The sequence below is a fragment of the Malaclemys terrapin genome, chromosome 22 (genome assembly GCF_027887155.1).
Source record: "Malaclemys terrapin pileata isolate rMalTer1 chromosome 22, rMalTer1.hap1, whole genome shotgun sequence".
Classification (NCBI taxonomy): domain Eukaryota; kingdom Metazoa; phylum Chordata; order Testudines; family Emydidae; genus Malaclemys; species Malaclemys terrapin.
This window is the reverse complement of record NC_071526.1, coordinates 9,268,250-9,294,945: the sequence shown is the minus strand read 5'-3', so window position 1 is coordinate 9,294,945 and position 26,696 is coordinate 9,268,250. Positions and strand designations below refer to the sequence as shown.

Sequence of the window (26,696 nt, the reverse complement as noted above, 5' to 3'; positions counted from 1 at the left end):
AATTTCCCCCTGCGGCAAACGCAAAGCCCTCGGCTCAGAGGGGCAGCGGGGCAGGCAGAGGGTTCTGGCTGGGAGCACGGGAGCCCTGGTAGAGCGGCTAACCAGCCCCGCCAACCTGCCTGACAGTGCATGCATCATTGTGCACGCGTGTGGCTCCCGCCGTGTTAGGCAACTGCATGGAACATGCTCTACCACATTTGGGCCTGCTAGGAGCCATGGGGTCCAGCTGTTTGCAGTGCACGGGGCCGGCTTTTCCCTTCGCCAGCCCCCACCGCTCTCAGCTGGGGTGCTAGCCATTTGTATTCGAGCCTGAGAACCAGCCCCCTCTCGCCCCAGCAGCAAAGCCCAGCTGTCTGGGGCGCGAGGGGCTGGTGTTAGCCGCGGCTCCCTCGGAAGCGGCTCTGCACCAAATGGCCTCTCCACAGATGGTTTTTAGGGAGGATTTTAACACCCTGGCAGCTGGGGGAGGCGAGAGAAGTTTTAGGGCCTGCTCCTCTGAGTCACCAGCTGCCAGGCAGCAACCGCAGCCGGTGCCAGAGCGCAGCGGAGGAGATGGTGGCGGGAGCCGCCGCTAGGAGGGGAAAAGGCCGGGGGCTGGGACCACGTCGCTCCCAGCTTCCCTCTTACCGGTGCAGTGAATTGTGCCGTTCTGGGCGCAGAACCTCCTGCAAGCTGCTCCCTTACCCGAGGGGAACGGGCTGGCTGCTCCGGGCTTTGGGCGAGGGGACGGGGAGGCCGGGGCAGAGGGGGAGTTCAGACCCCCATTGCCACATCCCCAGCCTCTGCACTTCCAGCTGGGTCTGCACCTGCTTGGCTCTTCTGTCAATGTCCATGGGGCCTGCCAGCCAGCAGCCCTGGGCATCCCTCCCCAGCTCAGCCACTACCTCTCAACCAGGCCCCCCTGGCTCTCCTCACTCTTCCAGCCTGGAGCCTCCCTGGGGCGGGGGGGGGCTGGTTTAGGCCAGAATCCCTTTCCTGCAACACAACCTATTTTAATCTCTGACTTAACCGTGAGCCCCTAGAGCCGACAGCCCGGTCCTTTAACCCCTGCGGGCTCGGAGCTCCCCGCTCCAATCCCCAGCAGCGCCGTACACCCCCAGGGACCCCAGGGACCCACGCCATGCCCCACTTGTTAGAAAGGTTTATTTCTCTTTATTTACAGGATCAATTTTAAAAAAACATCGCAGCGGGGGCAGGGAGCCTCGAACGCTCTGTGCTGGAGCTGGGCGGCCGGAGAGCTGGGCCAAAGGCTGGCTCGGGGCCCCGTGGCCATCTCCCGCTCAAGGGCCAGAGCCGCCCCCGGCAGGGAGCGAGCCCCCCTCGGCTGGATGTCGTCAAAGGAGAATTAAAGTGAATGGTTATAAATTACGCCCTGGAATAAAGAGGGCTCCGGTACCACGGCGCCTGGCTCAGAGGGGCTCCACACCCTCTGGCCTCTCTGAGACTCAGGCCGAGCGGGTGGCACTTTCCCCCGCGCCAATCGCGTTCACATTCTGCTCCTGTCCCCCCAGCCCTCCATCGAGGCTGGTCCAGAGTGGAGCCTTAGCATGAGATGCAGGGGCTGGGGGGGAAATGACCTCCCTGCCCTGGAGTGCCTTCTGCTGGGAACAGGGCCTGGGATTCCCGGGGGGGGAGGGGGAAGAATACACACCTGCCCCCCACAGGGCTAAATCGGGGACACCCCAGCCCAGCCTTGGGGTTGTTCCCCCCAGTTTAAGAAGCATTTGGCACTGCCTGCTCCCCTCCCCTGGGCAGCAGTTTATGGCTTTAACAATTTGGCTCTGGCTAAGGAAAAGAAAAGAATTACAAGCGGGGACAGAGAGGAAAAACATAGAATATCCCCCCCCCCCCCCCCCGGGAGGAGGGCAAAGGGATTTGTTAGTCTTATAAATAAACAAACAGCTTGGGGGAAAGTTACATACAAAAGGGTGCAAGGCCCCGGGGGCACGCGGGCGGGAGAGGAGCGTCCCCTGCTGGTGCACTTGCTAGGGCAGAGCCACAGCGCAGGCCCCAGGGCCGCTCTGCTCAACTGGGGGCCACGCGTGGGGAATGGAGATGGGAGCATCTAGCTTCCCCCACCCCACCACCGTGCTAGGGCAGAGAAGACATGGGGCTTGGCTTCCATCTGTCAGCAGGGGACAGCCAGGGGGGCTGGGGAACATGCGAAGGGCCAAGCGTCTCGGCAAAGAAATCGGCAACTCGGTCACCCCTCCGCCCCGTCCTTCACCTGTGCTAGCCATCTGCCCCACAGGCCCCCTGGGCAGACGCACAGGACGGAGGCCACGCCCAGGTAGCCCTACATCCAGCCGCCCCAAAAGCCCAGAGTACGCCCCTGGCCTCCGGTACGCCAATGGCGGGGGGCGGGGTGGCACGTGCTAGTCCCTGCCCCAGGAGATGATTAGACGAGCCGGCGGGGGGTGCTGCCTCCACCCGGGAGACACTTCCTGACCCCCCGGCTTTGTAATGCTACTGAGGAGGCTTGAGGACTGGCTGGGGGAGTGGTCGGCAATGGGCTTCTGCCCCCACAGCATGTTAGGACTAGCAGCGAGGGGCACACAGTGGTGGCCCAGGCTGGGCAACAGCCGCCCCACGTGAGACATGGGCTCCTAGAGATGGAAAGCCCCCACCCCCCCCAAACCTGTCCCCCCCCTCCTGGGGGTCAGGGCACATGGCTGGGCTGCGAGAGGGAGGGGGGACTAGTTACCTTCCACCCATCCCCTCTCCCAGCCTCCATCCAGGCCTTGCATGGCCAGTGGAGAGCATCCCGTGGCCTGGGCACCCTACAGCCCCCCCATACTGAGTCAAAGACTCTCTCCTCCGCCCCAGGCACTTGGGGCAGATGACGGCACCAACTCCAGGAGGGGGGCACCAGCAGCCGGGTGGGGGGAGCGGGACGATGCTCAAGAGCAGGGGGGCCGGAGACGGGGCGCAACTGTCAGCCCCAGGAGACAACGGCCTGACGGACACGCTCCAAAGCTGCTGCAATCCAGTTGGGGGATGATGGGCCTGGCCCCGTCCAAGGCCACTGAGGTGCAGCGGGCCTGGTCACTGCCACCTCTGAAGCCCAGGGCACCCACATTGGCCCCCTGAGGTTGGAGAGACGCTCCTAGACGCTCCCTGCAGGCTGGGCTGGCCCCTGCAGGCAGCATGGCCTCATTGCTCCCCAGGGAAGAAAAAAAAAAAAAAAAAAACCACACCTCTCTCTCAGGTTAAGAGCTAGGTGTTGAAGGCAGTTGGAAAGGGGCAGGGAGGGGATTTCTCTATGTGGGACCAACAGGGGGGCTGCAGGGCAGCCTCACTCAGCACACTCCCCCCCTCCCCGAGAATGGCCCTGGGATAGGATCCTCATTAGAATAGGAGGCATTTGTGCAAAGCACCCCCCTCCAGGGCAGAGTGAGGGGAGCGCAGATGGCAGGAAAGTAACAAAACCCCCAAAAGGGGACTGTAAAAAAGGGATCTGGCCCAGATTGAACAAAGAGGGAAGTCCTGGCCCGGGGCCGGCTGGCATGGCAAGTCCTGGCCCAGTACCGCCTGGGAAGTCCTGGCCTGGTGCAGCCGCTGCAGGGAAGGGGCCCTGGGCACGGCCGGCCGGCTCAGAGAGCGGGGCTCACTGGTTGTCCCCCGGCTGGTACTGAGGCTCTGTGGCAGTGAAATAGTCTTCCAGGAAGGACTGGAGATATTCGAAAGTGGGGCGCTCCTCGGGTTCCTTCTTCCAGCACTGCACCATCAACTCGTGCAGGGATGAGGGACAGCTGCTGGGGCACTGCATACGGTACCCCCGCTCCACCTGCTCCAGCACCTCCCGGTTATTCATGCCTGCGCAACAAGGACAGCGGCTGAGTCGGGGCTGCGGCTAGGAGGTGCTTTGCGGGCATTAATGATGGGTATTTCCATGGGGAGGGAGGGACTTGCTATGGCCCCACCCTGCTGAGGCACGAGGGAAGTGGTCACATCAGTAGTGTCAGTGATGGGAAGAGAACCCAGGAGTCCTGACCGGCAGGCCCCACTGCTCTAACCGCTACTAATGCTGCCTAGTTCCTCTATAGAGCTTCTCATCAGTAGCTCTCCGGGCACTTCCCAACAGAGTCAGCAGCATTATCCCCGTTTTACAGATGGGGAAACTGAGGCACAGAGTGGGGCTGTGAGTTGCCCAAGGTCACCCCACAGGCCAGTGGCAGAGCCAGTCATAGACCCCAGTGCGCTACCTGCTAAACACCACTCCCCTCCCAGAGCTGGGAATAGACCCAACGCCTAGACTGCTGCTCTAACCCCTAGACCCTGCTCCCTCCCCTGGACCAGCACAAGCCCCAGCAGCCCCCACTAACGAACACAACCCCAACAGGAGGGGGGCAGAGCCAGCGGCTGCCTCTTGGTGCCAGACAGCTGTACCTGGGTAGGGCACGCGGCCCTTGGTGACGAGCTCCGTCAGGAGGATGCCGAAGGACCACACGTCTGACTTGATAGTAAACTTCCCATAGAGAGCAGCCTCCGGGGCCGTCCACTTGATGGGGAACTTGGCACCTGCGGGGAGACGAGGTAGATGAGATGGGGCAGGGGATGAGACCACCGCAGGGGGCAAGTTCCCCTGGGGCAGCATGCCCACCGCCAGCTAGGGCACAGGGCTCCTCAGGTCTGATGTCAGCGGGGGATCAGTGGCCCCTTTGCCTCCCCCAGTGTTGACACGTGGGTGCTGCGGGAGGATGGGGTTGGGGTTGGGGAGGTCACTCTGCCCCATGGTCCATCTGGGGCAAAGGAGAGCTCAGCAACTCCCAGCCCTGGGCACAGCCCGAGAGCCCAGGCCCACCTTGGCGTGCCGTGTACTCGTTGTCCTCGATGAGGCGGGCCAGGCCGAAGTCCGCGATCTTACACACCAGGTTGTCACCCACCAGGATGTTGGCGGCACGCAAGTCCCGGTGGATATAGTTCATCCGCTCGATGTAGGCCATGCCGGCCGAGATCTGTGGGCGGGGAGTGCGTGGTGAGAACGCCGGTGCCCTGGGCAAGCCCCCATCCCCTCTCCACCCCCTCCCCATGGCTGGCTGGGGTGCAGACCCTCCCTCACCTCCTGGGGGTTAGTTCCAGCCCCTCCCCACCCAGGACATGGCTGTGCTGGGCAGGTTGCAAGGAGCCCCCTCCCCCGGCCAGTTGTTGGCTCTCCGGCCCTGGCGATTCCTGCTTCCCGCCCCCTCCGGGACCCATCAGCCGGTACCTGGGCCGCCATGTCCACCAGCTGGGGCAGCTTCAAGAACCGGCCATCCCCGTCCTTCAGGAAATCCAGCAAGCTTCCTGGGGAGGGGAGAGGGAGCATCAGGACGTGAGCCTCCAGCCCTGCCCCCCACCCCCGGCTAGAAGTCGCTGTGTTCTCCAAGTCCCTTGTCCTGGTGCAGACACAGCTGGGTCAGGAAGCCAATCAGCCAACGACCCCCCCCCCCCCCGCCCCGGGGCTGCGCCCGGTTCTCACCTTGGCTCATGAACTCGGTGACGATGTAGATGGGCTCCTCCGACACCACGGCGTAGAGCTGCACCAGCTTGTCGTGCCGGAGCCGCTTCATGATCTGGGCCTCCTCCAGGAAGGCCTCCGGGGACATGGTGCCCGGCTTCAGCGTCTTCACCGCCACCTTGGTGGTGCCGTTCCACGTGCCTGGAGCCAGCGGGAAGGGGGACAGTGTCACGGCGCGCCCGCCCCGACCGGCAATGGCGATGCAGGTGGGGGGCAGTCAGTGCCAGCTCCAGGGAGGGCGGGGGGGGGAGGGGGAAATGCCTCCAGGATGAAGAGCCCAGTAGAGAAGCCCTTGTCACTCCCAGGGCAGGTAGCAGACCCTGAGTCACTCGCACCCCTTCCCTGCAGAGATCCCCAGGTCAGCCCCCGCTCCCCCATGGGATGGGCAAGGGATGCCTGTGTCTCACGCCCCCGCCCCCCACAGGACAAGCAATGGGTGCCCATGTCTCACCCCATTTCAGGGACAGGGATCTGAAAGTCCCCCCCCCCCGAGCTTCCCCCCAGTGTAGGAGCCCCACTTGGAATGGGGCGAATTCCCTTCCCACACTCCCATATGGGCTGGAAAACTTCAGAGAGGCTTCCCTGAGACCCCCTCCCCACATCTGACAGGCAGAGACCCTCAGTCCTGCCCCTATGTAAATAATCAGAACCTGTGGGTCTGGTGGGGACCAGATGGATCCACCCTCCCTCCCACCCCCCAGCCTCTCCCAGCCCTGCAATAATCAACCTCTGGCCCCGGCCCCATCCTCCCGCTGCACGGTGCCCGCCTTACCCATCCACACGTCTCCGAAACAGCCCATGCCAAGCTTCTTGTCCAAGCTTACGGACTCCCGCGTTATTTCCCAGGCGTCTTTAGACAGGCTCATAGTCTGGGGCTTCATATTGGGGCATACCCGGGTTAGTAGATGGCACAGACCGTCATTGAACTCTGCAGGGGATGGGATGATGGGGAGGAGGTGGAAGAGAGGGAGGGGGGAGTGGAGAATGGGATGAATTCGGCATGCACATGCACAAGGGCTGAGAGGCGGAGGAGGGGAGCCCAGGCTTGGATTGATCGCCTGCCTTGGCGCCAGCTGACTTGTCCACCAGCTGGCGCTGTTCACCTGCGTTCCCGGGATGCAACGGGTAGGATCATAGCAGAGGTGGGTTTGTCCTGCCAGGGCAGGGTTTCCCCGTGGGTACACGGGTCCGGCCTGGATCTGCCCTGCAGCCCCCACCTCCCCGACAAGAGGACGGGTCAGTTATGGCTGCCCAGACCCGCCCTCCAGACAGGTGCGCAGAGAGGAGTTACTGGCTGCCAGGTCTGGCTGCTTAGTGGGGCAGAACCAGGCGCAAATGGCAGTGCCATGCAGCCAGCTTGGAGGCCAGGCTGAGTCTGGATTAATTGATTGATTTGTTCCCTCCCTCCACAGATTCGCTGGCCCGGGCCCTAGAGCCAGCAGAGAGTGGTTAGACTCCGACAGAGCAACCCAGAGCAGGCGATCAGGAGCTCCCCACCACCAGGGGAGGGGTGGCACTAGGCTGGATCCAATGGCAACTCCCCTGCTGTGTAGAAGGAACAGGCCTGATGGCTTTCAGCAGCACGTTTCCTTGAGCCAATTCCCATGTGCGCGAGCGAGACGCTCGTGCTAGAGAGAGTCTGGGGAGGGAAGCCCCCCTCCTCCCCACGCATCCACAGCAAGGAAGTGGCCCCCCCGCACCCCCAGCCTGGCCAGCCCGAGGGGTAAGAAGTGACTTCAGTCCCCAGGGCTCAGTCAGTCCTGCTGAGATTGCTAACCAGGAGACCCTGCGGATGGCTCATGAAGTCTCCCGCCAATAACAAGCCCGGTCTCTTCCCGCCGCGTCCCTGGGATGCCCTGGATGGATCCAGTCGGTGGTGTGCCTCCCCTCGCCCTGGCTGGTCGCAGGGCCTGGGGTTCTCCCCTCCCCTCCTGGCTCAGCCCCCCCGCTCGCCTGAAGAGTCCTACCCATCCACACTTCCCCAAACTGCCCATTGCCCAGTTTCTTGATCAGCTGCAGCGACTCTCGCGGGATCTCCCACACGTCTTTGGTTTTGACAGACAGGTCTGCCAGCTTGGGCATCCCCTTGTGGCACGGCACGGCCAGGCGGCAGCACAGGCCCGCAGCTCGCTCTTGCGGACAGAGCCGAGGGAAGGAAGGAGCGAGAAGAAAAAGACAGATGAGAGCACAGACGGAGAGACGAGGCACTCGAGGGCAGGGAGAGAGAAAACACATCCCTGCCAGCCCCAGGGGGCAGCACAGCCACGCCTCTCACCTGCCCCACACAGGGGGCCACGTTGGGGCCCTGCTCACGGGGCAGCAGGCCTGTCCTGCAGGAGAAGCAGCGGCAGGTGGCAACGCTAGCCAAAGCGGAGGGCAGGAGCTGGGGGGCTCGTTGCAGGGGATCCCCTAAGGAGTCACGCCTGGTCTTTGCAATCGGGAGGATCGCGCGGGGGTTCAGCAGAGCTCTTTGGGTGCGAGTCGTGGGGAGGAGCCCGCCGGAGCTCTGTACCCGATGGGCCCCTTCTACCCGCCAGTGGGGCCTGCTAAGCTCGCGCTGCCCCAGTCTGAGCCCAGCCTGACTCCCTGGGCAGTCCAGCCCCAAGCAGCGGGTTTCCCAGCTGTCCTGGCCCTGGCCCGTTGGTCAGCACTGAACGGCGACTGTGGAGCTCGGCCGTCTCCCAGCCAGCGCGCGGTTGCTGGGGGGCCCTCACTGGTCTGACCCCCTTGGTCTGTGCATTGCTCCCACGGGCTGGCGTCTGATCGGTGCTGGGGTGGGGGGTGGGGTGGGCAGTGACCAAAGGAGCCACCCCACCCCCCGCTGCTTTGGCTGGTATAGGATGCCAGGAGGTGGGGGGTGCTGCTAGACGAGGAGGGAGGGACGGTGGGAGGAGAGGGGCTGCGGTGAGCCTGAGCTCCAGCCGGGGAGAGTTTCATTGCAGCACAAGGAATTCGCAGAGGCCCATCAACCCGGGCACAGGTTCCCCAAGGGCTCCTCCCGCGCAGGAAGGAGACGTCTCCCAGAGCCCCCGCTCTGGGGCATCCCCGCTCCGCTCCGAGCCAAAGCCCCTGCTTCTCTGGCTGCCACAGGCTGGGATCCCCCCAGCTCAGATTTGGGGGCTTCTCTCAAGGGCTGGGGATGGGCCGAAGGCGTCTCGGGAAGGCCAGGCTGGTGGATTTCATTGCAGCTTCTGGGCAGGGTGCAGAAAGGCCAACGGCATCTCCAAGACACGCAGCAGGCCCCCTCCAGCTCACCCACGTCCCTACTTCGGTCTGCACAGGCCAGCGCCACAACTGCCCCCCTCAACCTCCCTAGGGCCTGGGGGCTCCAAGACCCAATGGAGCCCTCTGGCTGAACCCATCTCCGCACGCCACGCTCCCTCCGGTGCCATCCCTGCCCAGCCCTGGCTCGCCCTCCCCTTACCTATGTAATGGTGGACCAGTTCCTGGATGGTCTCGAACTGGGCCCGCGTGGTGATGTAATAGCCACCGTTATCCAGCTTCCGGATCTTATAGTGCTTCACGTGGTCGCCCTTCATCTCGTCCCAGTCCCGGATGGACAGGGAGTAGGCACCTGGGGAGGGACAGCAAAGGGGTCGGGCCGGAGACAGACACAGGCAGGGAGTGGTGGGAGCAGCTAGTGGACACCAGCAGGGGGCACGGTGCTGCTGCATGGGAGAGCCACGGGGGATTCAGATGGGGGCTATTCCCCAGGCACGCGGGGCTGGGGGCAAAAGAAATCTCTGCTACTGCGTGCTGGGAAGCGCATCCCCTCAGCTGGCTGCCGGTGTGGAGAAGCATCCTGGCCCCTGCTGCCTCTCCCAGAGCACCCCCGCTCCATACACACACACCCCGGGTTGCTGAAGGGCGCGGCCGCTACCTTTGGTGGTCTCGCTCTCACGGATGAGGAAGGTCCCTCGGGGGTTGCCCTGACACAGCAGCTGCCTCTCAGCGTCCTTTCGCCCCATCTTCCCAAAGTACCACCTGGCGCGGAGGGCAAGGAGAGGGAGGGTTAGTAACGTGCCCGGGGGCACCTGGCAGCCACGGCTCACCTACGCCCCACCTGCGGGGATCCAGAACTCTCAAACGAAGACAGAGGGCCAGGGGAAGGATGTTACGGCCCAGCCGTGAGAGACTCAGAGAGCTGCGTCGGCTCCTGGCTTCCTGAGAGCACTTGGGAAGATCACCGACTCTCCCGGAGCCTCAGTCTCCCATCTGTAAAATGGGGAGAATGCAGCGTCTGTTCTCCCAGCCTGTGTCTCTCTGCAGCTTCTCTGGGGCGGGACGCTCTCTTACTTCAGTACATACAGCACCCTGCATAGTGGGGCCTTAATCTCGGCTGGGGCCTCTAGGTGCAATTGAAATAGACAGAATATGGTAGCTGGGCAGCTGATGTACACACATGCACAGGGAGGTACTGGGTGGGGCAGTATGTTTGAGACTTAGAACAAAAATCAGGGAGTCAGGACTCCTGGGTTCTATTCCTGGCTCCGCCCCTCAGAGTGACCTTAGGCAAGTTGCTGAGGCCAGATTTTTCAACCTTAGTCCCTGCCATTAAATAGGAGTTCAGGTGCCCGATCACAGGATGGAAGCCTTTTATCCTCTCTCTGCCTCAATTTTCCCTTCTACAAACTGGGGATAATAAACCTTACTTACCTTACCTACCTCCCAGCAGGGCTGTAGGGATGAATTTACTAATGGGTGCAATGTGCTTGGGGATCTGGGAGCAGAAGGTACTACAGCAATATTTATCTAGGTTAAGATAGGGGTAATCCACTATCATGCTTCAGGGCATCAGATGACATTACAGAGGTCAGGAAGGAAATTCCTCCCACTTGCCAGCAAGGTGCATCACGGGAGATTTCACCACCTGAAGCATCAGGCACTGCTGGAAGCAGGTTACCACCGTGTGACCCCGCTGGTTTGATATGGAGAGGCAACTCCTAGAGCTGGGGTGCCTTGGTACAGAGTGTGTGTGTGTGTGTGTGTCGGGGAGGGATTGGCTAGGTGTCTGCAATGCCCCAAGGGTGCTGGGGGGGAGGGGATGGAGCATCTCTTGGACGTCCCTGGGTCACTGGCTCCCTCCTCTGCCCCCAGCCAGTACACCGGGCTCTGGGGAACGGAACCCATTTGACCGCCAGTCAGCCCAGGGCTGTCCTACTCACTCTTCCGCCTGGATGGAGTCCACCGGGGCCACGTAGTTGCTGGGGACGTAGCCCGTGGCCCCTGTGTTCAGGGACCTCGCCTCCCACCAGTCGCCCTCGCTGTGGAACCAAAGAGACGGGGTGAGAGTCTGCGAGGAAGCCCCGCCCCTCAAAGGCAGGCATTCAGCCCATCTTGGAGACCCCGCTGAGCCCCTCTGTCCCGCTCCCACGTCATGTGGCATCCAGCATTCATGCCAGAGGACGAGCCACTCCTCAGCTGCTCCCAGCCTGCCCCACCAGGGCCAGCCAACTTAGACCTGGGAGCAAGGTCTTCCGCAGAAAGCAACAGGCTCAGGCCTGGGTTTGTCACCTCTGCCCCCTGCCCGGTCCCCAATGGGTTTAACTCGGCCTAGCTGGTTAGCTGGGCTTGTGGTGCAAACGCCAATGGGCTGTGAAATCCCCCAGCCAAGCTGCTGTCGGAGCAGGGCCGCGTGAGGCGGGGAGCCCCAGCCAACATCAGACCCGGGTGCGTTTGCACTTCGTTGTGGGCGAAGGGGGGACAGGGTTCCTGGAGGAGAGGGGCCCAGCCCCGAATGGGACACTCACGTATTGTTGATAATGTGGAATTTCTCCCCCTTCAGGAACGTCAGGTCATCCTCCGTCCGGGCTTCGTAATCGTACAAGGCAATGAAGAGGGTCACGCCCCCGCCTGCGAGACACAGGGACAGGGCAGTGAGGAATCTGCCATGGGCAGGAGAGCTTGGGCAGGCTGCTGTGAGCTGCCACCGTCACTCTGTGTATTACAGTCGTGGCTTGAGGTCACGTCGCACCAGGCACTGCCCCTGCCCCGAAGAGCTCACAGTCTGATAGATGCAGGGTGAGAGGGGAAACTGAGGCACGGGGCAGGGAAGTGATTGGGCCAGGTCACCCAGCAGGCCAGGGAATAGAAACCCAGCCCGGTGCTGCATCCACTTGAGCCCCACGGCAGGGGCACCACGGAGACTGACCTGTGATCCCCCCTCCACACAAGGTGCTGTTGGGATAGAGGCCGGGGCCCATGAAGGCGGGGGCGCCGGCGGGCGTGCTGTGGAAGTTGTTAAAGTCGGGGATGCGGGTGAAGCTGCTGGAGGGATTCTGCTGCGTCGGGTCGGGGCCGTAGCAGGATTTCGATGCCGAGCCGGTCGTGCCATCGATGTTCTCTGTCTGGCCTTTATTCGACTCCTTCTCCTTGCAATACACACAGCCCATTCTGGGCAAAGCCTGCAGGGGGAGGAGAGAGCGCGGGGTCAGCCACCGGGCAAAGAGACCATGCCCTTCCTCCAGGAACTCTGCTAGCACACGCCACAGACCGTGCACCGCTGCCCATCAGCGACTCTGGTGCGCTGCTGGACTAGAACGGACCCATCACCCGGAGCGGAACCACGATCCTCCCAGATGGAACTGGACTGCTCCCTCCCCCTGCACTGGCCAGCAGCCCGGTGAGTCCATCCCCCCAGCAGCCCACCCCACTGCTCCTCGCCAAAGCAAACCAATGCCCCCTTCCTGCCCCCCCCAGATGCACCCAGCCAGAGAGCCCCACCTTCCTGCTGCGCTGCTGCAGAGCAACGGTCCATGCAGCCGGTCCCCACCCGCCTCTTCCTTGCACATGGCTGCCCGTGCGGGCAACTTGGTGCCTCTCCCGCCTGGGAGTGCGTGTCTGGCTGCGTGTGACGGCACATGTGTGACCACACAGCTCCATGGGTGTGTGTGTGGGGGGGGGGGAGGGATATGGGGCGCTCACTGACTTCGCCCTCCTCCCCAGCTGTCAAACTCCGCTTCCTTCTCTCGCCATCTGCCACATGCTGGTTGCCTGGCAATAAGGTCAGTGGGTCAAGTTGTAGGAGGAGGGGGACAGAGGTGTGCCCAGCTGCCAGGGGTTAGGGAGGGCACAGGAGTCCGGCCAGCAGGGGCAGGGAGCTGGGCTGTGGGAGGCCAGGCTGGATGCCTTTAATCCATGAAGCTGGAGCTAAACACACAGAATGGCTGGTGCCCAGGTACTCTAGTGACGGGTCTGGCAGAGCGGGTAGAAATTCACTCCCCCCGCCCCCAGGCCAGCCCTGATGGAGCTGTGGCAAAGCAAGGCCGGGGATCCTGGTGGATTCCCAGGAAGGCTGGTGAGATCCCTGCTGCATCCAGGGTCCCTGATTGTCGCCGGTCCCTATTATTCACTCTCCCTTCTGCAGGGACTGCAGCCCGTGCCAGCTGCAGCGTTTCTCCCACATAGCGCGGGACTTTGCCCTGGAGCAGGCAAAGGGCAGAGATGGGCTGGTGTAGATCAGCACTGACGGCAGTTTGCACCAGCTGCGGATCCGGCCCAGGTCCCCAGCGGAGGCGTTCGAGAGGCTCAGCTCCCTCCCGCATAGGGCAGGAGCAGCAGGTCAGGCGTGGGCGGACTCATGCCTGGGGGAAGGAGAGGCGGTGGGTGCATTAGGAGAACTGTGCCAGGCCAGGACTGAGACCCGTGGGCAGAGGCAGGCATGGGGAGCCTGGGACGGGCAGAGAAGGGCGTCAAGGGGATGCTGGCCAGGAGCGAGGTGCATTGCTAGAACAACGCAGATACTGACTTGGTTTCTACAGCGTCTGCAGGCTCAGCTGAGCGCCCTCCCCTGCAGCCACGGAAACAGGAAGAACCCTGCGCAGCCGTGGTCAGGCTGCGGCTCCCAGCCTGCGTCTAGTCGGGGGCGTCTCTGCTGCTGGGTGGCTGCCCAGGGCCTGCTCGGTTGTAACCACACGTGCTGGGCTGAGCTCAGCACCGAGGCCTCGTCTACATGGGGGAGGTTTCTGGAAAGTCTCCCCAGAGTGGCTACCGCAGGCCCGGCTCCTAGCACAGACGGGCCCAGGTCTGGACTCTGCAGTGGGATTCTCTGCTGGCCAGATCAGCCGGAGAGCGGCTTCAGAGGCAGAGAGCTCCCTGCGCTAGTCGACACCCTGTGCCACGCAGGTAGCAATGCATGCCTCGGGCCGGGGCATGACACAGGGTCAGATCTAGAGACGCTGCCTGCCTGGGGACGCTCTGCCTTGCGGAACTCAGGAAGGGCTGGGCCATTCAACTTCAAAGAAAGCAGGACCCCGCCCTTCTCCTGCGTCCCGGCTGAGGTCTCCGGCTGTGGTGGCGCTGAAGGGGAAGCAGATGCTCATGCTGGCTGTACCCGATAGTGTGCAGCAGGCATCCTGGCCCCCGCTGTAGCCGGCACGGCCCATTCCCTCCCCAGCCTCTCCACATCCCCGTGCAAGAGCGTCACATCACATCCAGCCCATGTGCGGCCCAGCAACGAGATCGGCTGAAGTAGCATCGTCCTCCGAGCCCAGCGCCTTAGACCCACAGGCCCAGGAGGGACCCTGCTCAGTCCGTGTTTCATTCAACGTGCGACTCAGCTGCACTCGAGTGGGCTCCCGGGGAAGGAGACACCTCCCAGCCGCCGGGCCCCACTGCGGCCTGCCCTAGCTCGAGCCCCGGGCACGCTGGAGAAAGGCCCAGTGCTCCTGCCCAAGTGGCCAGTCTTAGGGCCTTGATGGCATGGCTGACGGGGACCTGGCAGGAGGGATCTCTTGGCAGGGGGGTAGGGGGTGCTGGCTGGAGGGTGGGCTCTGGGCATGCTTGTTATTTTCCCTGCTTTCGGGGGGAGGGGAGGAAAGTAAGAGGGAACATGGCTGCGTCTCCCCCCGCCCGCCCGTCAGTCCGAGAGCACAACTGCACTGTGTGCACGCGGGGAGCTCCGGAGGCAGAGCTGAGCAGCGGAGGCTGGTGCCCGGAGCGGTGGCGGCGGCAGGAGATTGGTGGATGCGGGGGGCGCGCAGGCTGGCGTCTCTTAATGCGGAGCGACAGAGCCATCCCAGACACCTGCCACTGGCAGCCCTGGGTTAGATGGACGGCAGAGAGAGTGGGGGAGGAGGAGGAGGAGGAGGAAATACCAAACCCCATTGAAGCCAGCGAGAGAGAAGAGACCCTCTGTGAAATCCTGCCCACGCACAGACTCAGGGCCGCAGCAGCAGCCCTTGCTGGCCATCTTCTGCCCTCTCAGCCATTGACCCACTGGCCGGGACATGCTGCAGCAGGCAGCCAGCGAGGGGGGTGAGAACTACCTCCTGCAGGGGCCGGAGGAGGCCGTGGGGTGGCTGGTGCGCTGTGCTGTAGGGGAGCGGGGGGGCTGTACCTTCAGAGCCTGTCTGGACTTTGGTGGTTCCATGCAGACGCAGAACATCGCAGGGAGCAACACACTGCGCTCTCCCTCTCGAAGGGGCTCTGCATTTGCTCTGCCCCTTAGTCACATAGGTTCTGCATGAGGGGCAAACAACTCCCAAGGTGCAAAACCTTTCCATTGACTCACCAATGTGACTGCCTGTCCCTCCCCCCCACCACACAGATTGACACTCACTGGGACGGCTCCTCAGGTCAGTTCAGCTGCTCCATGTTACCTGCCCGAGGAGAACCAACACCTGGAGGACACAAGAGAGATAGAGAGAGGTGGTGAGATCCCTTAGGACAACCCCCCCCTCCTCGCAGCCACCTGCGCGATCCAGCGGACGACAGGCCATCCCAGCAGGCCACCTCAGAGCAAGGCCTAACTCCGTGCCCTTCCCCAGCCCAGCCTTGCTCACGTGGGTCGTTCCCTTGCCATGTCCATAAAGCACACGCCGCTCCTCAGCGGAGTGGTGCTGCAGACAGCCGAGCCAGCCCTGCACTCTGACGGACACCCAACCCTCTCGCAAGCCAGTCCTGGGCAGGAGTGCCTCCCCGGGACACCCTATCAAAGGCTGGTCCTGCTGTCATGGGCTAGGCGCTGGGTAGAGACCGAGGGCGGAATTTTCAAAAGTCACCTAACGGGTGTGATGCACCCAACTCCCCTAGGCTGTGAGAGTTGGGAGCCTCAGCCCTATTGAAATGCTCACCTTAGAGCGGTGTTTGGGGAGGGTATGGAGGTGGGGGTGTCTCTTGGTGGCACTGGGGTAATTTGTGTTTAATAAAAGGTACAAAGTGGAATAAAGCGTATCCAACGGGTTAAAACCTTCGCAGGAAGTGGGGAAAGGCCAACAGAAATACATGCATGTACGTGCACACAGGGACACACACACACACACACACACTTTGTGGTGATCTGCTGGGGTTCCCAGAATTGTGACTGTCACTCCCTCAGTAGAGTTTTGCTACTGCTAAGCTGTGTGACAACCCCCTTCCCTGCGCTGGCTCGTCTGCCTTGCCAGCAAACTCACCAGGACCCAGCCAATCCAAACCTGGCCTTGCTGGTAACAAACGGCGAGCCCCAACTCCCGAGTTCCCCAGAGACACCCAGCCCCGCCTCCTGAACACTCCCAGAAGTGATTACCTATGTTGCTCCTTTAAAAAGAGACAATACCCTGTGGCCTGTTAACTGGGGTTCACATGCCCTGCCTTTCCATCACGGCACTGAATAGTAAAAGTAAAACAGATTTATTTAACAGCAGGACACAGGAACAAGTGATACCAAGTATAAGGAATAAAGACAGAAAGGGCTACAAGCAACCAACAGTAGAAAGTACACTTCTAAAGACTAAAATTTAACCAGCTCTAGTTCTTGTTCCAGATGGTTTCCTCACTTACAGCAGCTTCTCCAGTGTGACTGGTTCTTCCAGCCAGAAGCCACCCTTGCAGCATCCAAAGGCTGGTTTCTTTGATCACCCAAGAGATGGATGGCTTTTCCCTCTCACCTTCTCTTCCCTAAGGCCACTGACCCTCCATCAAAAGGCAGGAAGACTTCCTGGGGGTGCAGCATCCACCCCCCCACCCCCCCCAAGATTGTTATGTGGTCCCTTTTCGTCCACTTGCTCTCCTGAGGACTTTGTTTACCTTGCATGTAAATGTAACTTCATGATCTCTGCCTGACGGCCAGGCTGGCTGGACAAGCAAATACACATTCCTCAGTCTAGGGCAGGCTGGGTTATGCATTGCTTGTCAAAACACAAACAATTTTCTAGATCATATTTATAACTCTTCATACACACCCATACACACACAGTGCTTTCAGGACCAGCGTGTTATCACTTTGTATACAATACCTTACAGGAGACCTTGTGATCCAAGCCCATTGCCCCCCATCCCAGCAGCAGGGACATGACTACTGTCCTGTCCCCCCCAGACTCAGCAGCCGGGACAGAACACTCCTCCCAAGCCAGCATGTTAGTAGCCATCTGCCTCGGTGTCCTGACTGAATTCCAGCCAAACGGCCGTCTCCCCACATCCTCATCTCCTGCCGACTGGGCTGTGAAATGAGGGCGGCTGAGCACAATAGGAGCGAGAGACAATGGCCTCGGACATGCCCCAGCTCAAGGATGTGCCATGCCTTTCACGGCAACTCCAAGAGGGATGGGAAGCCTTTATTTGGGTCAGGACCAGCCAAGCCCCCCCGGCCCCCAGGGCTCTTTAACCCTTTACAAACTGGCCTTGCCCAGGCTGCCAGCCAACCAGATTCTTTAGCAGGTGGCCTGTGTCTCTGCAGCAACCAGCAGGTGGCACAGGGACACCTCAAGAGCCACAACACTGGGGACTGGGTGGATCAAAAGAGCCGCAAGAGAGAAGCGAAGCGGAGAGAGGTGGAGTTTCCCCAGGTGCAGTCTATGGGAGCAGGGTCCCTTTAGGGGCTGAAATACACAGGATCCACACCCTGTCTCCTGCTCCACAAAGACTCCAACACACACACACACACACACAGTGTGCAAATTCAGAGGGCGCAAAACAGAGTCTTCCCCCACCGAGCTACCCCTCAGTCAGAGACATTATTTGTCTACAGTCATAGTAACAACTGGAATCGGACATCCAAGCCAAGCCGCACTGGATTGGTTTTGATGCAATGAGGCAGCCCGTGTTTCTAAGGCACAAAGGGGGTCCTGGCGATGGTGCATTGGCCGCGGGTGATGCTGATCGTACCGCACGGGAGCCAAGCGTGAGGACGACGGGGTGTTAAGCACAGGGTACAGGCTTTGTGTACGCCAAGCAGTGGGGTTTCGTGGCCTGGGCGTGGGAGTGGGGGGTCAGGCGACCTGGTCCTCTTCCTGGCTCTGCCCTTGGCACATCACTTCCTCTCTCCGTGCCTCTGTTTCTCCTGCCCCCATCTTGTCCATGGAGAGCCTCTCTCGCCCTGTCTGTCTGTCCAGCGCCTAGCACAACGTGGCCGGGATTTGCTTGGGGCCGCCAGGTACTTGTGGGCTACGAACATTAAATACGCTTGAAATGGGCATCGTGCCTTAACACCGCAGGTCCTGAGTTCACTCCCCAGGACGACGGCCAGCGGAGTAGTCACCAGCAACACGAGCAGGTCAAGCTTCTCCCCCGGCCGCCCTGCCAACGTGCTCCAGCCTTGGCCAGGTCTCACCCGAGAGCAGCGGCCCAAACAACCCTCGGCCCAGCGCTGGAGCTGCCCACAAGGGAGAGCATCAGGTGGCGACAGGAAGAACCACGCTGGGTTCCACCAAACTCCCTGGACCCCGGCCACCAAACAGCCTTGGCTTTGGTGATCTAACTAGCCCAGCTGGGCGATGCCAGGGCTGAGGGTCCCCCATAGCCCATTCCAAGCCACCGAGCCACCCTCTTCACTGAAATCGGCGTCTCTGAATCCCTCACTGGCAGCAACAGCCAACTAAGAAGGGCAGAGGCATCCCCAGGCTGAGATCTCGGACTCTTGGGCATTAACCAGCCATCTCCTCACCTGGGTCCATGCATTAGCCGTCTGGTGAGGATCCGTTCCGAGGGGCCGGATGGATCCCTAGTGTCACTGCACCAAGGCTGGTGAAACAACACAGGAAGGGGCAGTGACCACGGGGGTGGCTCTCCCCTACTCACATGGAAAGTACACTTCTCCATTCCCCAGCCCTCCCCGCACGCTTTGCGTGTTCCCAAACTCTACAGAGAAGTCACCACCAATCAGCCTTACAGGAAGGAACCAGGAGCAACCCAGACTGTGCCCTGGGGAAAATCAGGGATTGCAACATGAAAGGAGAGTCACCACTCTGGTCCCACTTGCTGCCTACGTTGTGTAATGATCCCACGGCCCCTTTCACAAGACAGGGGCAGCCCTGGCGGAACCCCCGCAGAGCCGTTCCACGCTGCCGGGTCTGACCCTCACTTTCGTTTCCGGGCCTGAGTTGTTGCACAGCATTGCTGCATGTTAAACAACTGCCATGCTCCACCCTAGAGCTGGCTGCATTTCCACAATGGGTGAAGCAATCTCTTCCTGCTGCCCCATCCCCAATTCCAGCCCCTTGCACTCCACCCAAGCCAGCAACATATTCCAGGATGATCCCGCCCCGATACCCGGGCACGCCCTCCCACGCCACCCACTCCTCTGCAGCCAGAAAGCCTCTCCAACCTCTGCTTCCCCACTCTGCCAGGAACCCTCCCCAGTCCTTCCTCACACTACTGCTCTCCCAGCCCTTAGCATGGTCCACTCACAAGTGCCACCCCTGGGAAACAGGAACACCGGAAGCTCCCTAGAAGTGGGGTAGGAGGGGGCCACTGGCGCCCAGACCAAGGCCCCACCCCTGTTCTGCCTAAGGCCCCGCCCTCTTCCCCCGAGACCCCACCCACCACTCACTCCTCTCCACACCCCAGGCACTTGCCCTAAGGCAGGAAAAAAGGGGTGGGCAGAGCTTTCAAAAGCAATGGGACCATGGCCTCCCCCGCTGAGAACCCGTCCGGTGCTTACAGAAGCCGGCAGCTGAGGGTGAAGCAGGAGCAGCTGACACTACCCAGACTCTTATTCAAGCTTCTCCACTGTCCCTGAACACAAGGCATCTCCCTCTAAGCCTGACCCCTCCCCGGCTCACGCCAACACGCTGGCTCTGCACGGATCGTCCCTAGGGACGGCCGGCAATTAGGGTGACCAGACAGCAAATGTGAAAAATCGGGACAGGGGTTGGGGGGATAATAGGAGCCTATATAAGAAAAAGACCCCAAAATCGGGACTGTCCCTATAAAATCGGGACATCTGGTCACCCTACCGGCAACAGAAATACCCGCTCAGCCTACACGGACACCGTGTTGCCCTAGCGGCATCAACACCGACTACGCCGCTGGCGGAGGTGGAGTTAAGACAGCGGAGAGGGGCAGTTACGTCCGCGGAAGCGAAATTTAAGTGTAGACACCTGCAGAGTTAGGTCAGCGTCAGCCCACTCTGCAGCGCAGACCAGCCCTTGGGCTCGCTTGGTGGGGACTCTCCGGGCTCTGAGCTTTGGGCTGACGGGTGCCATAACATGCTCCCCCCGCCATAATACCCCACTACAAATCCAGGCTGCCTGGGTTACCAGCCAGCCTGCAGATCGCACTCTGTGGGTGGGGGGCACAGGGCAGGCTCCAGGACAGTTTCAGAGCGGTCCTCTCGCCAGTGATGGGGGATCAGCCCGAGGTTACCACGGCCCTGAGCTGGCCGGGTCTTCTGCTCTCAAAGGCAGCATGGGGTGGGTGCATGTGGAGTCAGGCCTCCAGGGGAGCGGCGTGGAGCCCTTTCTTCCTGCTGGGAGGAAGGCATCCTGCCAGGGGAGCCCCGGGGGTGCCAAAGGGAGCAGCTTCCCAGCAGCACCATGCCAACCACCCTCATCCTGGGACTCACCGCTGACCCCCGCCAGCGATCCCCCAAGGCCCAGCAGATCTTGGGCTGGTTCCTGCCGACCCTCTCATGGACCATCTCGCTTCTGAAGACCACAGCCCAACCATCTCCTGGGGAAAGGGAGGCAGATAACAGCAAGGGGCTTTCTGAACCCACCCGCTCTTCCCTGGCACTGCCCTCAGCTTACCTATGGCCCAGACGCATCCTAACCCAACTAGAAAGCAGGGAAGCCACCCCCTCAATAATCTGCCTCTGGCCCTACAGTGGAGAGTGAGGGGGACCAGGCCAGAACTGGGGAGCAGGAGGGAGAGGAAAGAGAAGCACAAGCATCAGATGATTTAGTTGGGGATTGGTCCTGCTTTGAGCAGGGGGTTGGACTAGATACCTCCTGAGGTCCCTTCCAACCCTGATATTCTAGGATCAGGGAGCACAAGAGACCCCATGAGAGGAAGGGAAGGGTCAGCGAGGGAGGGGGGAGGGCAGATCTGGCCATGGGGAGGGATTGCCAAGGGAGAGCATGCCCAGGGCATGAGCTCTGGCGAAGGGAAGGAGACTGGACACGTATGGGAAGAGGAGCAGGAGAGGGTGGCAGGGGGCAGGCTGGGGTGTCCTAGGCATGCGTTTTGGAGATAGTGGGGCAGGGGGTAGGCCCAAGGCACGGTCTCTGGGGCAGGGAGGAGCAGCCAGGTGTGAGCAGAGGGCTGAGAAAGGGGACGCAGGCCTTGGACATGGCCTCTGAGGGACCGGCCCATGTCGACATGCTGCACTGGGGGTGGGTATTTATTTCCCAGCTATGGCCCTGTAGTCATCGCTGTCTTCTTCCTCCCCAGGCTATTTTCTCGCCCCCCTCCTATGCCAGACAACAGAGAGGACCATGCAGGGCCAGCTGCAAAGCAGGGACACTTCAGAGCCGGGAGGCAAGGAAAACATTGCGGGGAAGAGGGGGAGCAGGGGTGCCAGCCATCAAAGCCCCTGCAGGATGCTTGTCTGGCTCCCCGCTTGGTTACTCATCCCCACCCTCGAAGCTGCTCCCTGCCTATCCAGCCTCCCCACCGCGGCGACCAGCAGCCGGGGAGGCTGTGGGACAAGCACTGGAATCTGTCACCAGTGCCGGCCAGGAGGGGGAAGCCTCGACCAAGCGGAAAGGCCTTGCCCTCAAGAGCAGAGGTGGGGGCACAGCTCAGCCCCCGCCCCCAGACTCTAGGCCACAAACTCTAAAGGCTGGGAACAGAGGAGAGGTACCTAGGCCAGGCCCTGCCACGCCCCTCTGGGCGCCTCTATCCTCAGGACACCCCTGTGAGGGAGGGGTTGTACTGATGGCACAGAGACTGAGTGACTTGTACAAGATCATGGTGGATCAGGGATTTGAACCTAGATCCTCCCAAACCCCAGGCTGCACCTCTAACCACTAGGCCATCTTCCCGCCCACAGTCTGGGAAGCAGACTTCTCCCTAACTGCAGCCGACTTCGGAATCTCAAGCTCCTGCTCCCAACAGAGAGCCTGCCCCCAACCCAGCGCAGCCAGGCCTCAGCTGACGTGACATGGCAAGGCAAGAGGAGGGTGGCCTTCCGCCTCTGCCGTCACTCATTCCCGCATTCAGGGGACGTAAAGCACCATCCCCCACGTAGGGGCCCAGCCAGAGCCAGCTCCACATGTGGACATACCACCCATTCCCCACGCCTAGAACATTTCAACAGCAGCCCCCGTCGTATGAGACAACGGCCACCTCTTAACGGAGTCCAGTCCGGCCCTCCTCGGCTAGGACAGGCAGCGTTGAGGGGGAACATGGTACGGCTGGACTCTGGCCTGAATCAAATGACCAGGATCCAAGAAACAAGCCATTGGAGCGGGTTCAGAGGAGAGCCCTGGGGAACCATTACAGCGATAGCCTTAAGGAGTTCAAGCTACGTCACTTAAAGAGACTGTTAAGGAGTAGGGAAAAAGTTTTGATAAGGGGCTCTCCTGTGTGCAGCCAAACCTCTGACAAGATAGAGCGGCTGGAAGTTGAAGCGAGCCGGATTCAGATGGGAAAGAAGGCGTACATGTTTTAACAGTGTGGGTATCTATCCGCTGGCTTGGCTTTCCAAGGGTGGATTCGCCATCGCTAGCCATTTTTAAACCAGGATGGGACCTCTGTCTAAAAGATCGGCTCTCATTCGAGCCGGAGTCCATTCAGGGCAGTCCTCCGGCTCGTGTTACGGAGGTGGTCAGAGTCCATGAGCCCAGGGCTCCGTTCCGGCCTTTGAGATCTGGGGGAATCCGGACACCCTGCACTGGTGAAAATGAAGGGGCCCATCCCCCCAAGCACAGAGCACATCCCTTGTGGTGGAGGAAGCAGCTAAACACACACAGCTGACCCGACAGGACTCACCTTGTGGCTGGGCTCGGGGCTAGCACCTCTCTGCACCTCAGCTCACTCATCTGAGGCAGGAGCTTTCCATGTCCCCATAGTGCAGCGGCGTCGGGAAGCCCCCAGAACTAACCGCCGGTTTATTCCGGCTCCCACTTCTGCACGCCCGGTGCGGCAGGCTGCCCAGCGGCTGTTCTCAGAATGGAAGAGGAAGGGGAGGCGCGGCTAATCGGCCTGATGCTGCGAGATACTGAACCTGCAGCAGGGGTTATGGGGAACCTGCTCCTCGCCCAGGGATGTTCCCAGGCAGGTGAAGCAGGAAGGGAGGTGCTGAAATTTCTTTCCCCTTTCTTCCCCATCAGAACACTCGCTGCATTGCTGCCTACAGAGGGGCTGGGGCTGCTTCTTGGGAGAAAGGGCCCTCTCGCAGGTTGGGTTGAACTTTTCTGGCCCGGTCTACATGAGACTTCCCTCCCCCACCGATAGCCCTACAGCACTCTGCAGTGTGGACACTCCCCCTCTCCATTATCATCGTGATCAAAGGCCTCCCTTCCACCACGTCTCATCCGGTGCAAAACCACCTGGGCTGGTTACTGGCTGGGAGGAGCCGCTACCTCACCAAGGGTGCTGGAAGCGAGCCCAGAGGCAAAGCGAGAAGGTGGCGAACAGCAACACGTGGGGCACGACTCTCCAATATCCTGGCACCTTGCCCTCCAGAGCATTACTATTAGCTGTATTACAGGAGTGCCTAGAGATGCCAACTGAGATCAGGGCCCCACCGCGCTAGGGCTGCACTGCATACATATTAAGAGACGGTCGCTGCCCTCAAGAGCTTATGGTCTAGACAGACAAGAGGTGAGGGGGGAAAACGGAGGCACACAGCAGGGTTGTGACTTGGCCAAGGTGACGCAGCAGGGCCATGGCAGAGCCGGGAAGAGAACCCAAGCCTCCTGGGTCCCAGTCCGATGCCTGATCCACGACGCTGTGAATAGTAGTTGTGAGACACGACATGTCTCTATTGCCCCAGGAACCCAGAACGGCTTTGCGGAGAATACACTGACAGGCCCACTGAAATGCAGCCCCTTCTGTGGTGGGGGATGGCAGCCACCTGCCCACAGTCCAGCACTGCCAGGAGGGAGAGGTCAGGTCAAGGGCACCATGCAAAGCCCCTACTGAGAAGGGCCAGGGGTCTTTAGCAGAGGGGGCCTGGGTTCCCAAGGGCTCATGCCAAGCACTGTTCACCCCCCCTGCAAGGAGGAAGGCCGAGTTACCTCTGAACCTGCCACCCAAGTAATCCCAGGCTCGATGCTACCCTGCCCCTCGCTGCTGCACCCCATGCAGAGAGGGTGTCTTGGTTCAGGGGACGCGAGCCTCAGCATCTTTGCCCCTTTAGCCTCATGCTCTCCAGCCGGCTCCCCAATAAGATGGGGGGAGACTCAGTCCCTCCTCTGTATATTACCCAACTTCTCCACAGCAGCAGCTTGGAGGGGGGGTTACTTTTTTGTGGGGGAGGCAAAAAAGACCAGGCAGCTCCCCAGCAAGCTATTCTCAGATGCAGCAATTACAGAGGCAGAAAGCGGGGGGGAGGGAGGGGGGGGGGGGGGAGACAGGAGAGGGAAGAAAGAGCTCCCCCCCCCCCCCCCCCCATCAGCCCACACCTCGGTCCCTAGCGTCTTGTCTAAGATGCAGGGAATTGTTATAGTAAAGGCCCATCCTGCGCTGGGGGAAAAGGCCTGTGCCCCCTGCCCACCCTGTGCCCCACCCCTGCCCTGTGCCCCCTGCCCACCCTGCCGCCTTGGGCCCCCTTCCCACAGGTAGTGAAAGTCCCCGCTGCCAAGGTGGCGCCCCCGCCCAGCCCGCCATGAATATGTAAGAGGGAGCTGGTCCCAGGAGCCGCACAAGGGCCGCTATTGAGCTGTGAAGATGCCGTCTGCCCTCATGTGCCCTCCCCCAGCTGTGCCAGTGCAGGGCTGGCCCGGTGCCAGACCCACTGCATAGGAGCACCCATTGTTGGGGAGGGCCCCTCTGGGGCAAGCCGGCTGGATCCCCCCCCTCAGCGTTCAGTTCCGGCAGCTGAGCCGGGGAGGGGAAGCTGGTCTCCCCACCTGCCAGGGGCACAGCGAGAGAACGGCTGAGAAGAGGAACAAGAAACCGGCTGTGGTTGGGCTGGGGAAACACGGGGGTAAGAGATCCTTGCATGGAGCATCCCTCCGAGCTACCTGAGCTAGGACAGGGCATTGCAAGCAGCAGCTCCAGTGCCCCAGGCCTTCCCCTCGCCCGCCCCCCCCCCAGCCCTCCCCCACCACACGAGCGCATCCAGAGCTAGACCTTCCCACTGCACCCCTCCCCTCCCCCCATCAGCATCCTCTCCTCAGGGGCTTCAGGCAGCCGGCTCCAGTCACTGGGCAGGAATGAGACCGGCGCCTGTGGTTCTGTGCCCGCTGCCGACGGCTGCCTGTCATGCCAGCCCTGGACCCGTCTGCTCCCCCACACCTAGCCAGCGGGGATCGCCTGAATGCCGTGGGCCTTTTATTGCAGTGCAGACATCGAACTCCTCCGTCTCCTTCTTGCTACAGCGGTGTCCACACGGGAGCCAGAGGCAGCCGTGCCAGCTCCACCAGACATACCCACGCTAGCTCTGAACGAGCCAGTGCGCTAAAAATAGCGGCGTAGCCACAGCAGGCTAGTACAGCCCCGTCTGAAACCCTGGGGACCTACTTGGGCTGCTAGCCCGGCCCGTCCCTCGTGTTGCCGTGGGCTAGTAGGGGTTCATGAGCTGGAAATTCCACCTCCACTGCAGACGTACCCAGCGTCTGTCCAGCGCGTAGCACGGCGGGCCCTGATCTCAGCTGGGGCGTGAGGGGTTACTGTCAGACAGATCACACCTCCCCCCAGCCTGCACCATCTTCAGCACTGTAGAGCCCACAGTCCCTACTCTGGTGTTTCTAAGGTGCCCACTCCCATAGGATCCAAATGACAGCCTTATTCCAGGGCAGAATTATGGGATGAAACATATACAACAGGGACTGGCCGTTTATACAGCCGGATGGATCCAAGCCTGCTTTGCAGGCAGTGGGGCAGACTCTGCTCTGTGTCCCCGGTAGGCCCCGGTTCCTACAGGGCTTTGCTCCCCCGCAGGTGAGCTACAGCCCTTCCTAGGTGAGCCACCTCCACCATCCTGTTCTAGTGACCTCACCCAATGGCGGGAAAGGGTAGAATTATTCCTCCACTTGGGCACTCAAGTAGTTACCGCCGCCCAGACGGGGCCAGGACTAGTGCCCATCTGTGGGGAAGGGGCCAGGAGCTTTTTCAACATATAGGACCTTTGTTTAGATCGGATCGGTATGACCCTGACTTGTAAGAGCAGAAGAGCATCCTACTCGGGCACTGGTCCAGGAAAGACCCGGGGGAGGAGAGGGGCGTGCTGTGGGCTGGGTCACCAACGCTTCCGAGATGACCTTGGGTTCCACTCCGAGACCTCCCAGCCCAGGGAGAACCAGCCCAACCCCAATTTAGCTCACGAGCTGCCAAAAGCGACCGCAACAAGCGGGTTAGTTGCAGTTCATCTGAGCCCCGATGCAGATGGCGCCCCCTTTGAAACCACCTCCGCACCTTTGGCGGCTTTCTCTGCGGCCGATCCCGCTTGCTCACATCTTTCCCTTTAAACCACGACTGCCCCCTTACCAGCTGTGCTCGCGCACCCTATCCCAATGCTCAGGGCCTCGGGTCAATCACCCCACCCACACAGCTCCTTACATGGAGAGTGGTACCCCCCCATGCCACATGCATTGCGAGGATCACGCCATTAGCCTCACGGTGCCAGGACTGGGAACTGACCGGGGAGTTTCCTGGACATTGGCCTGGAGCAAGCTCTGCCCAGTCGCTCTCACCTTTCTGGGCCAGAAGCATCTTGCTTGCCAGAGGATGTGGAGCAGGGGGGGACGCTGATGAAAGCATCTCAGTATGGCTGGTAAATAGCCCATCAAGGTTTCTTTTCCTGCCTGGGTTCAGGGGGATTTCAGGTTCTGATACCTGCCAAATCGCCAGGCTCAGAAACTCCTGCTGAGCCCTATAGGCCAGGCTGGGC

The 26,696-nt window shown here is 61.2% G+C and overlaps 1 protein-coding gene across 2 annotated transcripts in view; it reads right to left on the bottom strand.

Annotated features, from left to right (window-relative positions):
* Positions 1–1,124: 1,124 nt before the first annotated feature.
* The window catches only part of FGR (FGR proto-oncogene, Src family tyrosine kinase), a 37,091-nt gene continuing 11,519 nt past the window's right edge, over positions 1,125–26,696 (bottom strand). Inside the window, exons 2-13 of one of the 2 annotated variants that reach the window (XM_054011986.1) lie at positions 15,060–15,120; positions 11,652–11,904; positions 11,251–11,353; positions 10,666–10,764; positions 9,381–9,484; positions 8,925–9,074; positions 7,468–7,632; positions 5,462–5,641; positions 5,210–5,286; positions 4,805–4,958; positions 4,390–4,521; positions 1,125–3,816 (exon numbers count right to left, since the gene is read on the bottom strand). In XM_054011986.1, the coding sequence (XP_053867961.1) occupies positions 3,608–3,816; positions 4,390–4,521; positions 4,805–4,958; positions 5,210–5,286; positions 5,462–5,641; positions 7,468–7,632; positions 8,925–9,074; positions 9,381–9,484; positions 10,666–10,764; positions 11,251–11,353; positions 11,652–11,892 (1,614 nt within the window). In that variant the 5' untranslated portion in view covers positions 11,893–11,904; positions 15,060–15,120 and the 3' untranslated portion in view covers positions 1,125–3,607. Of the gene's footprint in view, positions 3,817–4,389; positions 4,522–4,804; positions 4,959–5,209; positions 5,287–5,461; positions 5,642–6,272; positions 6,429–7,467; positions 7,633–8,924; positions 9,075–9,380; positions 9,485–10,665; positions 10,765–11,250; positions 11,354–11,651; positions 11,905–15,059; positions 15,121–26,696 lie in introns of both variants that reach the window. The other variant, XM_054011987.1, reaches the window with a different exon arrangement.